Source organism: Macaca nemestrina, chromosome 1 (genome assembly GCF_043159975.1).
Source record: "Macaca nemestrina isolate mMacNem1 chromosome 1, mMacNem.hap1, whole genome shotgun sequence".
NCBI classification, from domain to species: domain Eukaryota; kingdom Metazoa; phylum Chordata; class Mammalia; order Primates; family Cercopithecidae; genus Macaca; species Macaca nemestrina.
The window spans coordinates 158,377,604-158,391,288 of NC_092125.1; the positions used below are offsets into that span (position 1 = coordinate 158,377,604).

The 13,685-nt window shown below is 35.8% G+C and overlaps 1 protein-coding gene across 11 annotated transcripts in view; it reads left to right on the plus strand.

Moving 5' to 3' along the window:
* LOC105482661 (solute carrier family 44 member 5) overlaps window positions 1-13,685 on the plus strand; it is a 531,652-nt gene that overhangs the window by 497,671 nt on the left and 20,296 nt on the right. For all 11 annotated transcript variants that reach the window (XM_071091064.1, XM_024793098.2, XM_071091035.1 and 8 more), the window contains 3 exons: window positions 1,548-1,660; window positions 7,713-7,844; window positions 13,396-13,495. In XM_071091064.1, coding sequence (XP_070947165.1) covers window positions 1,548-1,660; window positions 7,713-7,844; window positions 13,396-13,495 — 345 coding nt within the window. The remainder of the gene's footprint in view (window positions 1-1,547; window positions 1,661-7,712; window positions 7,845-13,395; window positions 13,496-13,685) is intronic.

Genomic DNA, 13,685 nt, shown 5'->3' on the forward strand with positions numbered 1-13,685 from the left:
TAAACAATTACAGTAATTAATTTTAGTATGCTAGGATCTATCTCCAGCAGAGAATGCAGTCTATTCTTGACAGTATTTAAATTGATTCCCCTATTGTCAGACCCAAATGTCACTAGATAATTTACATGCTTCTTCTTCATTTGGCTTTTTCATACCTACCTGAACAAGTGTACATTATGATAGATTATCTTGCCTACCTCACCCCCAAAACACACACTGAAACCCTGTCTACCCAGGCACTACTCATAAGAGTAAAACATGAACATCTCCCTTTATTTTCAATTCTTCTGCTCTTGCTTATTTTTATAAATATAAATCTAAAGTATTGATATACTTGTATCTAGTGTATTTGGTTATAATTTTTATGTACAAATTTAAAACACATAGAATAAACAGCTTTATTTTTTGTTTTGTTTCCTCTGACATTTCTGAATACTTCCTTTGGGCTATGCCATGGAATAATCTTTCAACCATATTGAATGTTTAAGCATTAAAGTATCCATGATTTTAAGAGGGAATGACTTCTAAAGTTAAAAGCATAGGCTTTGCAAGACCTTGATACTTCAATACTGTGTTGCCATCTATCCAGTAACAGTAATTATTGAGTTTTTTTATAATAAAAAGATAACACTTGAGACAATAACCTAATAAATATACCATGCTCTGTCTGTTGCTATGTTTGGAAACTTACAGATAGCACCAGACATATCAATTCTTAATAGAAGAGTCAGCCAACTTTCTGATCTTAATGAATTCTCTTTGAGGAAATTACATCAGAAGACTCCAATGTGACCTTAATGTGGGTATATGGGAGGAAAAGAAGCTTCTCTAGTAGTTCAGTCAAGCTCTAAGAAGAAATTAAAACTGACGGAAAATAGTCATGCTGCTAATTGCTTGATAAAGTCACATCTCCCTGGAGACGCAGAAGCCTTATCACGGTTCCAAATAAGGGCCCACAGATCACTGGGGACCTGGAATAGATGTCTGCATGATGTAAGGCATCACAAACTCCTAGAGATAATTAGAACATAGTGATAATGACTACAGCATCATGGGCTCCGGGGATGGCCAGTTATTTTTCTTATCTTTCTGCCCCAAAATGATTCTCTTACTTCTAGATAGCCATATTACACCAGTCACTAAGTAAATGGAACAGAACAAATTCATCATGAATATATTTTACCATTTATGACCTAGTAGGTAGGTAGGAAGGGAAAAAATAAGACATGGCAACTGTCGCTAATAAATAAAAATTGTAGGTTGGAGAAATTGTATTTTTCCTTGAACAATGACTGATACTAGACTTCAGTTTACCCAGGTACAAAAAGATGAGTTCTGTATAAAGTCTCTGATGGTCCTATTCTTTCATATGAAAGTCTTAATGGAAATCATCGTTTATGCTTTTTAACATTATTAATGTTTCTATAGCCAGGTAAAATAAAAGAATTTGAGAATAATTTTGAATAGAAAAAACGTTTTGTCTTGATGTTTGTAATATGTTATGTTTAGCACACTTGACCACTGTGTTTGTTGTGGGTTTTTTCTAGTGGCCTGATGATCGCCATGGTCCTTAGTTGGATATTTTTGATACTTCTGAGGTTCATAGCTGGATGTCTCTTCTGGGTCTTCGTGATCGGTGTGATTGGAATTATAGGTTATGGTAGGTATCGTGCCTCTTCAAATTGCCAAATATCAGAATAATCCTTTTATTTTCAATTGCTGTTATCAATTACCAGAAAGCATTTGTTTTCAGTGGATCTAATTATTCTTTACCCTCAAGAAAGCTTCAAACTTAGAAAAAATATTTCATTTTGCATATATTGTCTGTAACTTTTTCTTCCTGTATCTTTGGGGAAAAAAAATGCTGTCAGAACGTTTTACTCTTTTTCCTACCAGCCTTTAGTCTCCTGCCTCATGGATACTAAGAAGGAGGTAAAAAGAAATCCTTTTAGATTAATGAAAAACATTTCAGACAACTTCTTTTATTTCTTTAATGTTTCTATCTGATCAAAGGCCAGGTCTGCAAAGTTACAAAAGTGTGATCTATTTTTCTCTTTCAACTTGGTACGTTTAATCCAGGTTATGTCACACGGTTAATAATTGGTACTTCACAATGAAGCATTGCCCTCTAGAGGCAAGTATTCTGAATTACACTATTGTATGGAGAAGGACAGTACTGTCTGTGGGAGCTAAATGATGTGCGGAAGATAAATAATGAGTACATATGGACGTAGAGTGTGGAGTAATAGACAATGGGAACGTGGAAGGGTTGAGGACTGGAATGGTGTGGATAATGAAAAATTATTTAATGGATACAATGCATGCCATTCAGGTGATGAATACACTAAAAGCCACTATGCAGTATACCTATATAACACAATTACATGTGTACCTCACAAACTTATACAAATACAATTTTTAAAATCAAGGTTGAAATCTAATCACAAACTTGATCTCCCCAAAACAATACATATCAGGTATAATGTGAGCTCTATATATGAATTAAAGTGTCTCACGTGGAACAGTATATACCACCTGTGGCAGCTTCCTTTCATTCTTCTAAAAAAGGTATGAGCCTATATATTATATGACTGTTTGAGATGTTTCTATTTAAAAGAATGATTTCCCCTATGGCACCATTTGGACTGACAACAGTTTTATGGTAGTAAACATCAAAAATAACAATCTCTTATTTCTGTCATTCAATGAAGAAGAGCTATACATATATAAGAATGCAGTTGAATCTGCAGGTTGTGTAGTTAGCCTGTGTTCTAATCCAGCTTCATAACATACAACTGGGTAACTTGGGAAGTCTGTTGGTGGTTAAAAGACCCTGTATTCTCATGTATAACATCAGCACAATAATGGTATCGTCATCTCAGAGGATCTTAAGGATTAAATGAGACAATGAATATAAAGCTCTCAGAGCAGTACCTGGAACACAGCGGACAATCAGTATGCGTTGGGTTATTGTTATTACCCTCCTCATTATCTCCAATGAGTTTTTAGTAAATCATTTGGTCTTCTCAGGTGTTCCCTATCTGCTCCTGCTGTACAGCTCCTCTTGAATCCCACCTGGGCTTCTTGTTGAACATAGCCAGGTAACAAATAAGAGGCAGATCAATCTGGTTGAGGAACACAAGAACTTCCATCCTCTAATCAGAAACTGCAAAAAAAAAAAAAAAAGTTGTTTAAATGTCTTGTTTTTGTGTTCCTGCTTAGAGCTTAAAACAATCTCTGCCCTTTGCCACTGGAGAGTCTGGGCTTGTGATTCAATCACTCTTGTATTGTCATCAGGAAGGAAAGGGCAGTAAAGTCTGCTATTGACTTAACTGATGTCTTAAGCAGCAAGAAAAATCTGAGATTGGCTGTAGTGCAATTTTGACAATGGCAAAAAGGAGAAAGATGGTCAACATATAAAAAGTGCAGGTAAAACAACCAATTTCCGCTCCCTATTGACTCCCTAGATAGTACTAACCCAAAAATTAATGGTGTGGGAAGTAAGCTTGATGGTATTTATTGAGGGAGGAAATATCCAGTTAGGTTGAGGAGTGTCAGAAAATAAGACTATATGTAACTGACCTCTGCTACTATCCTGGACAATTGACTTTCTACATATCCTGAGAAACCAATTTTTTCTACTGAAATTTCCTACTGACAGCAGCCCATTTACTAGAGCAAATAACAATGTGAATGTGTCATACTGAGCAGAGAAAAAGCCAGACTACTTGTGGGCAGATGTTTATGAACAGCAATGGAACAATTCTCATTGGCCAGAACAGGTTAAGAGGTATACAGGAGAAGACATAAAACACTTTGGTTATGAGCATGTATTTAAGGTATGAAAAAGGCACAATCCCACATTCATCACATATGAACTGTATGATCCTCTGCAAGCATAGTTTCTTTAATCCAAAGGTTTCTCAATCATATAACAGGAATCTGTGACTACTAAACAAAATAATGCTTATAAAGTACTTAGATTTTGCTAGCATATAGTAAATGTTCAATAAATGGTGTCTATTTTTGTTGTTGCTGATATTGTTGTTATTCAGGAATATTACTGAGGAAAGAGGACTTGAAGCCCAGAGATCATAATTTTAAAAAATCTAGGACAAGAGAGAGAAAGCAAAGAAAGAGAAATTGGAAAATATTGTCTAGACTTTCACATAGGAGGAAGCTAAATTGTCTGAAGGGCCTTCTTGCTATGAAATCATGACATTAAAAAGAGTATTGCACTGTATTGTTTTATATAATATATTGTTTTGATAAACTTTAGGAAATAAAGGAAATCTCCTCCAAACGAAAAAAATAACTCATGAGCTAAAATCAAAGTGGGGAACCAAGCAGGAAGCACAGGTGAAACACTGGGTAACCCATAGCAGTGCTGGGATCAGGAGACTTAGACCTGAGTTGGCAGCAGAACAGGGGATCACACCTGAAACTCCTGGAGTAAGCCTGGGATCCTAGAAATGTCTAAAGTGACCCCAGTTTGTAAGTACCCTTTGACTGCCAAAATAAACAAATGTAAATCTCCTCTAGATGAAAGTTTCCTCAATTAATGTCACCAGGTTTTCACAGATTCAGATCAACAAAGTCCAAGACTACCTGACCTGCAAGAAAACAGTTCTGTGTGAAAATCAGTGGATACTATAAACATGAGATTGAGGTCTCCAAGAATTTAGATATAGGAATTCATAGATATAGAACATGTAGCCAGGTGCAGTGGCTCACTCCTATAATCCCAGCACTGTGGGAGGCCGAGGGGGCCAATCACTTGAGGTGAGGAGTGGGAGACCAGCCTGGCTAACATGGTGAAAACCTGTCTCTACTAAAAGTATAAAAATTACTCGGGCATGGTGGTATACACCTGTAGTCCCAGCTACTTGGGAGACTGAGGTGGAAGAATTGCTTGAACCTGGGAGAAGGAGGTTGCAGTGAACCAAGATCATGCCACTGCACTCCAGCCTGGGCAACAGAATGAGACTCTGTCTCAAAAGAAAAAAAGAAAGAAAGAAAGATATAGAACATGAAATAACCATGCATGAAATGTTTAAAGAATTGAAGATAGAATCACAGCCGGACGCAGTGGCTCACACCTGTAATTCCAGCACTTTGGGAAGCTGAGGCAGGTGGATCATGAGGTCAAGAGATCGAGGCCATCCTGCCCAACATGGTGAAACCCCGTGTCTACTAAAAAAAATACAAAAATTAGCTGGGCATGGTGGCACATACCTGTAGTCCCAGCTACTCGGGAGGCTGAGGCACAAGAATCACTTGAACTCAGGAGGCGGAGGTTGCAGTGAGCTGAGATTGTGCCACTGCACTCTGGCCTGGGTGACAGAGCGAGACTCTGTCTCAGAAAAAAAAAAAAGTGAATTCATTCATTCATGGACATGGAGTATCATTTATTCGAAGCTTGGACAACAAAAATAAAAATCAACAAAAATGTCCAGGCATACATGAAGATGAGTCATATAGAACTTTTCAAAATAAAAATGTTATATTAAAAACAAATTGATAAGCTAAACAGCAAAATAGAGAATTAATGAACTGAAATATGAATCTGAAGTAATTATCAAAAATATAGCAGAATGTGACAAGGGGACAAAAATATAATTGTGTGGTTCAAAGAAATAGAAAATAGGTTGAGAAGGGCCTAACATGTATCAACCATGTTTGAAAGCTCTTGGCTAAGAATTTGCCAGAACTGATGAAACCATGGATCCATAGATATAGGAAGCCCTCATTATACTAAGGAGAGTAAAGGAAGATAAATCCATATCTAGTCATACGTTATTCTGTTTATTCAACAAATATCAATTGAACAGCTGCTGTGTACAGACACTATTTTAGACTCTTGATGTACAACAGTAAAGGAACAAAGGTTCTTACTCTCATGATGCTCATAGCCTAAGTAATATATGTATTAGAAGGTAGTTATTGCTATGGAAAAAAGAAAAGATAGAGCAGGTAAGGGGAGATTAAGAGTGCCATGGTAGGGCAAGGAGTGAAAATGGCGGTATTAGTAGGAGGGTTTTTTTGGGGAAAATAAGAAAACACTTGGAAGCAATGGAGTTAGACGGTCAAGATGAAGAAGAAGTTCCAGACAGTGGGTGCAGCTAGAGCAAAGGCCCTATAAGATCAGAGTGTGTTGAAGAAATGGCTGGGAGCCTGGTGTGGATGGGTATACTAAGTAAAGGAAAAAATAGTGGGAGAAGAGGTCATAAAATTTATGAAGGGGACTAGCCTTACAGATTATTATAAAACCTAGGCTTTTACTCTGAATGAAACAGGGAGGCAATGTAGGGCTTTGGGTAGCAGAGAGATGAGATATAATGATTGATCTAGTCCCTGTGTTGAGAATAGACTGTGGTGAGGCAGGAGTAGAAGCAATGAGACCAGTAATGAGATGATTGCAGAAATGTATATGCCAAATGAGGGAAACTCTTGAGGGTGGCCATACATGCTTTTATTTGTATAATAGCTGTATTTCCTGATGGTTTGAATGCAGCTATGAGAGAGAGTGAGAAGAAGGAGAATGATTCCACAGAAATATATGAGATGTAAGAAAAGACAGTGAACAAAGAAAATAAATTAGTAAGCATGTAGGTAAAGCTAAAAAAACTTTGCCTGCATAAAATAATAATTGCTTTAGACATTGGACACTAGAATTATTATTTTATGCAGGTAAAATTTGTTTAGCTTTACCTACATGCTAACTAATTTATTTAAAATGTACGTAACAAAATTATGGAGAAATAGAGTGATTGATTATTGAGTAACTAAGGTCTTGTATTTCCTTGTTAACATATTGACTCTAGGCTCATTAAAAAAAAAAGAACAGATTTTCAAGGTAACTTATTATAAAAATAGAGTAAATTGCTCAAAACCAGTAGAGAAGAAAAATGGAATATAAGTAAACAAACAAAAAATCATCAATTTTAAAATACAAGAATTGGAAGAAAAGAAGTACAGACACAAAGTAGAATACAAAAGGCAAAATCATAGAAACAAATATAAATATATCAATATATAAAGTATAAATATGTTAAACTCACCAGTTAGAATACAGAGATTGTCAGGTCAGATTAAAATATACACATACAAATTGGAGCTATATATTATTTATAAAAGTTATAAAACATATAGGGAAGTAAAACATTTGCAAGTGAAGGGATGGAAAGAATATACTAACAATCAATAACAAAAGAAAGTGGAAGAAGACAATAATATCAGACAAAATTTTAGAATGACAGTGTTATGAATAAAAATGATTAAGTTCACTAAACTTGTTGTATCTATTAAAATAACCTCAAAAGTCATAGAATTGCAAGGATAAATAAATAAGTGGATAATAATAAATTAGTATTGGGTATAAACCTTAAGGGGAGTTTTCGATGCATCTTTCTACTGAACAAATACATCATGATGTCCTACTGATGGACATTAAGGCCATTTCTAGTCAAAAGGACATTTAAAGCCAGATGTTTCCATAATTATCAAGACAAATACTGAAAACATTTATATCAAATATAGTAGCACATTTAGACTGTTGGATTCAAATAAAATATTTGCTGTGTAAATATGTGTCTTGCCTTTGCAGAAATTACATGCTGATCAGTTTCATGTAGATATGTATGATGAGCACATATAGCTCCTATTTCAGAAAATCATATTTTATATTATTCTGTTTTTCTTTCTTTTTCAAGGAATATGGCACTGTTACCAACAGTACACCAATCTTCAGGAACACCCACGTTCTGTATTAACTGTCTATGACATCGGGATTCAGACTAACATAAGCATGTACTTTGAACTGCAACAAACATGGTTCACATTGAGTGAGTATTTTAAAAACTGGTTTCATTAAAATTGTAATAATGACAAAACATCTTTTTGTCTAAAGGAAAACTTGGGTTGGTATAACCTGTTAAATGTATTTATCACTAGTGTTATAAAAGGTAATGTGTCTATAATCCTCTAACTATAGTAAGTGGAAAAGTCATTGAGGAATATTTATTGTATAATCTAAAAAAACACTTCCTTACAAGGACCTCAAGACATTTGCCTTCAAATTAAAATGGTTTAGTTGTAGACATTCAGAGGCATTAACTGGATATCTAAGAAAGATGTTTAAAAAGAAACAAATGTTTGATTTTTCTAACTTATTTATTTATTTATTTATTTAATTTTCTGAGATACGATCTTGCTCTATCACCCAGGCTGGAGTGCAGTGGCACAATCATGGCTAACTTCACCCTTGACCTCCCAAACCCAAGCAATTCTACCACCTCAGCCTCCCAGGTAGCTAGGACCACAGATGTGTGCCACCATGCCTAGCTAATTTTTTAATTTTTTTGTAGAGATGGGGTCTCCCTAGGTTGCCTAGGCTGGTCTTGAATCTCTGGGCTCAAGTGATCCTCCCACTTCAGCCTTCTAACATGCTGGCATGAGCCACTGTGCCCAGCCTCAAACTTGTTTTTAAAAAAGAAAAAGGAAAAGGAAAAACAAACAACCATTTTTTTCGTAACAAAACATTTAAACCATTTATAGGAATTATGAGTAATAAATATCTGAAAATAAATTTACATTTTTGAAGTGTTTCTTCAAGGTTTTTAATTTCTTAAGGATATTTTTTAATATTAACAAATTTAAATATTTATTTAAATGTAATAAAATTTTTTAAGCAGGATGATTTCAGAGATGGTTTTAATCTTATATTCCTAGAATGGTGTTATTACAATGCTCCTTGTAAGATTCGTGTTCTTTAATCAAGATTTTCAAAATAATCTCTGACTACATGTTGTTTTTTAAAAAAATCATCTTTATATTCTTGAAGTTAGAGAGCCAGACGAGACACATTCAAGGCAGCCTGGTAAGAAGCCCAGAAAGAACCTCAGAAGGGAGCAATATCTCGGTGGGGCATCATGATTCCAGGCATGGGTCCCATTCCCACCAATTTGAAAACCTGACTTTGCCGCTTCATTTGAGGATCCTCAGGCTTTCAAGCACAAGCTCATGTTAAGTCACCAAAGCACCCTATATTTGTTTACATCATTAGGATAGTCTCCTGGTGACCAAAGTGCAGATATTTTCCATATAGGACACTACCTTCCTGGCATCAGAGCACCTGGAAAGCAAGATTACCAATCAGAAGCTATTTTAGCAAAGGGGCTCAGACGGCGGTGGGAGATGCTTTCCTCAGACGATGCCAACCTTGATGACCTAGCTGAGCAGCACAGATGTCCCTCCCAGATTCCTTCTCCACCACATTTAGTTTTTCTCTTAAAAAAAAAAAAAACACTTGATCAAACTCCAACTTCTTACTGTTTGGCTTCTCATTTCTAGCTCTCATGCAGACTAATATCCTTCACTGACATCTTTTTTCCAAATACGTTATAGAATTGTTTCATTTATAACTTTTTAACTGCAAAAATCAGGCATCCTCATCAGGATCAGGGAATTGCACCCTCATCATTTTTGCTGAATTTAAATGATTCCACATCTCTTCAGCAACCCACTTACTGTTGTCTATTATTTCTAAAGTGACAAATGTCACCCATTATGTATTGAAACTTCTAGTTTTACTCTTGGATGGATCTTAGTTACAGGTTCTGTGCCCACCCCCTGCTGTCTCATAAGACCCTTCCACACAAGCGCCATTGAGGTGATCAGAATCTGCCATTGGAAAAGTAAAGATATGTACCTTTAGGAAAATACAGAGCTTATTAGAATTTTCAATTCTAGGGATACTGAAAACTCAAATAAGCCTCCGCTTTCGTAACTCACTTTTCAGACTTTAATCGATTACTTGCTCTGTGTTTGGACAAAATTCTAGGCACCAAAAACAAAAGCATATATGTGAAATTACACTCATTAACACAAACACTGAAAGTAGGCAGAGTTATAAATACCAAAATTGTAATTTCATGAGTTCTACTTTGTGTTCAGAGATGGTTCTATTCACATTTCTGCTATTAACTATGAACTCGTGTATATCTCTTAGCCCCCAGGGGCCAGTCTCACCCTTTGTTAAGTTACAGTTATACTGATGACTCTATAGGGCATCAAATATATTTATATTATTTACTCTGATTCAAACAAAAGGAGAGATATAGGATAGTCATGTGTTGCTTAATGAGAGAAATATGTTCTGAGAAATGTATTGTTAGGCAATTTTTTTCATTGTGTAAACGTTATAGAGTATACTTATGCAAACCTAGATGGTATAGCCTACTACACTCTTAGGCTACATGTAATAGCCTATTGCTCCTAGTCTACAAGCCCATACAGCATGTTACTCTGCTGAATACTGTAGGAAATTATAATACAATGCCAAAAGTTTGTATATCTAAACATAGGAAAGATACAGTAAAGATATGGCATAAAAGATTTTTTTTTTTTTTTTTTTTTTTTTTTTTTTGAGACGGAGTCTCGCTCTGTCACCCAGGCTGGAGTGCAGTGGCCGGATCTCAGCTCACTGCAAGCTCCGCCTCCCGGGTTCACACCATTCTCCTGCCTCAGCCTCCCGAGTAGCTGGGACTACAGGCGCCTGCCACCTCGCCCGGCTAAGTTTTTGTATTTTTAGTAGAGACGGGGTTTCACTGTGTTACCCAGGATGGTCTCGATCTCCTGACCTCGTGATCCGCCCGTCTCGGCCTCCCAAAGTGCTGGGATTACAGGCTTGAGCCACCGCGCCCGGCAAAGATTTTTTAAAATGGTACCCATGTAAAGAGTGTTTACCATGAATGGAGCTTGCAGATCTGGAAGGTGTTCTGGGTGTCAGTGAGTGGTGAGTGAATGTGAAGAGCATTACTGTACACTACTGTAGACTTTATAAGCACTGTACATGTAGGCTACAGTACATTTATTAAAAACTTTCTTCAATAATTAACCTTAGCTTACTAGAACTTTTTACTTTATAAATTTTTAATTTTTTTAACTTTTTGACTTTTATAACATTTAGCTTTAATTTTTGACTCTTTTATAATAACACTTATACAAACAGCTGTACAAAAACATTTTCTTTCTTTGCATTCTAATTCTAAAAGCTTTTTCTATTTTTAAGGTGTGTTTTTTTTTTTTCACTTTCAATATATTTTGTTAAAAATGGAGGCACAGACCAGGCGTGGTGACTCATGCTTATAACCATAGCACTTTGGTAGGCCAAGGTGGGAGGATCGTTTGAGCCCAGGAGTTCAAGACCAGCCTGGGCAACAGAGTGAGACCCTGTCTCTATTTATTTTATTTAAAAAATTAGAAACAAAAACCAAAAATTTAAAGACACAAATATATACATTATCCTAGACCTACACAAGGTCAGGATCATCAATATCACTTTCTTCCACCTCCACATCTGGTCCCACTGGAAGGTCTTTGGGGACAATAAAAAACATGGAGCTGTCATCTCCTATGATAACAATGCCTTCTTCTGGAATATTCCTGAAAGACCCACTTGAAGCTAGTTTAAAGATAACTTTTTTATAGCAAGTAGTGGGAGTGCACTCTGAAATAACAAAAAGTATTGTGTAGTAAATACATAAAACAATAACAAACTCATTCCTTGCTATTATCAAGCATTATATGCTATACATACTTGTATGTGCTGTACTTTTATATGACGGTCAGCACAACAGGTTTGTTTACACCGACATCACTCCAAACACATGAGTAATGCATTGCAGTATGATGCCACTGGGCAATAGGAATTTTTCAGCTCCATTATAATCTTACAGGACTGGCATTGTGTATGCAGTCCATTGTTAACCAAAACATTGTCATGCAGTGCATGACTGTACGTAAGTTCAAAAGACAGTTATATTTCTCTAATGTAATTATTTTGAGTGTGCAATTTTATAAAGGTGGAAGTTAAATATACAGTTTTTAACAGTGCAATGTCATAATATAAAGTGATTCTTATATGTATTATCTTTATAGGTTCATTCAAAGAAGATAACAATTTTAGCATAATATGGTTACACGCCACAATTTTGGGTTCAAATTAGTGTTTTAAGAGAATAAAATGTACATGAAAACATAAATACATAGTATAACTAAAGGAAGATTTAGAAGTGAGATGATACACTACTAAGATATTCGTATACCTCTGGGTGAAGTTCTACTTACTTGGAGACGGTAACTGATGTGTGATGTGTCAGAATTTTAGTAATATAATAATAGAATGAAATAATGAGCTCTCCATCAACAGAACTGTTCAAGCATGAGCTAAATAACCATCCAGCAAGGATGTTAGAGACTGGATTCTTTCACAAGTGGGAATTTAAGTTTCCATTAAGTTCCTTTTACAATTTTAGATTATTTTTCTTGATTTTAAGATCCATACCTTTTACTTTTTAATATTTCTGAAATCAGGATGCATCTTAAAATTATTGAATAAACATTTAATGAAGTGTTTCTTTACTTTTCCCAAAAAGTTATTATTTAATTAAGGATATGCCTTAGAAATGAGGAAATATAATAATTGATGATATTTGGCGTCAAGTTTAAAAAAACTAATTCAGGCTAGCTGAAGAGAAAAAAAAACTGGAACAGGCTGAGAGCAAAGCAAACGGTATTTACTGTAAGAATATAGAAGTGCCTTGTCAAACTCAAAAAAGCAGAAAGCTAGCTGGACTTCAAAGTTTACTTGGAGTCAGGAAATGAAAGCCAAAAAGAACCCAAGATTTCCTCTCCTTGCTGTCTTGCTTTATACATCTACACTTTATTCTTTCTTTGCAGATTCACTTATTTCACATAAAGATGGTTTTGACACAGTTTGTATAACCTACAATTCAAGATTTATAAACTTCAAGACTAAATAAATTAAGTTTACTGAACTAGGTTCCCTTAGTTTCAATTCTAATACTTACATTGGCCAAGTTGGGTTAAGTTTACACCCTGATTCCATCAATGGTGGCCATAGTGCAAAGAATCACAATAATGGGACAGCCACGAACCTGCCCTGCCAGCCAGCAAGGACAATTAAGAGGCATTATGAGGAAAGTGAACAGCTCAAAACATGTCTTCTGTATATTGTCTTACTCAGTGAATTAAAGGCGAAAACATCTAAAATAAAACTACCTAAAGCAGCCCTTCCCTTTCTCCATTCCTATTTTCTAAGTTCTACAAATTGTGTGAAATGCTTTTATGGATGAGATGAACCCTTTCCAAAAGAGATGTTCAAGCTCTTGCTAAAGGCTTTAATCTAGATTTCATAGGATTTTGTGAAAGTTAATTTCTAAGATTGGCATTTTTGGAGAGATAACACTGCTTAGATTATGAGGTGTCAAAATTGGCAGAAATAATCATAAAGTTCAATCCTAGCATTTACAGGGAAGGTTTGTTTCCATATCTACTTGTATTACAGACTGATTTTTTTTTTCCTGTTCAAAGTGATAATACTCTGCATCATTGAAGTGATTGTCATCCTCATGCTGATCTTCCTCAGGAATCGAATCCGAGTCGCCATTATCCTGCTGAAGGAAGGAAGCAAGTAAGGCCCTTAATGTAGAAACTCGGCTAAAGTGTATCAGTCAGTAAAATCAGTCACTGTCCCTTGCATAAATATCTCACCTATTTTCCTTTTAAGATCACTTTTGGCTGGGCGCGGTGGCTCACGCCTGTAATCCCAGCACTTTGGGAGGCCGAGGCAGGCGGATCACCTGAGGTCGGGAGTTTGAGAC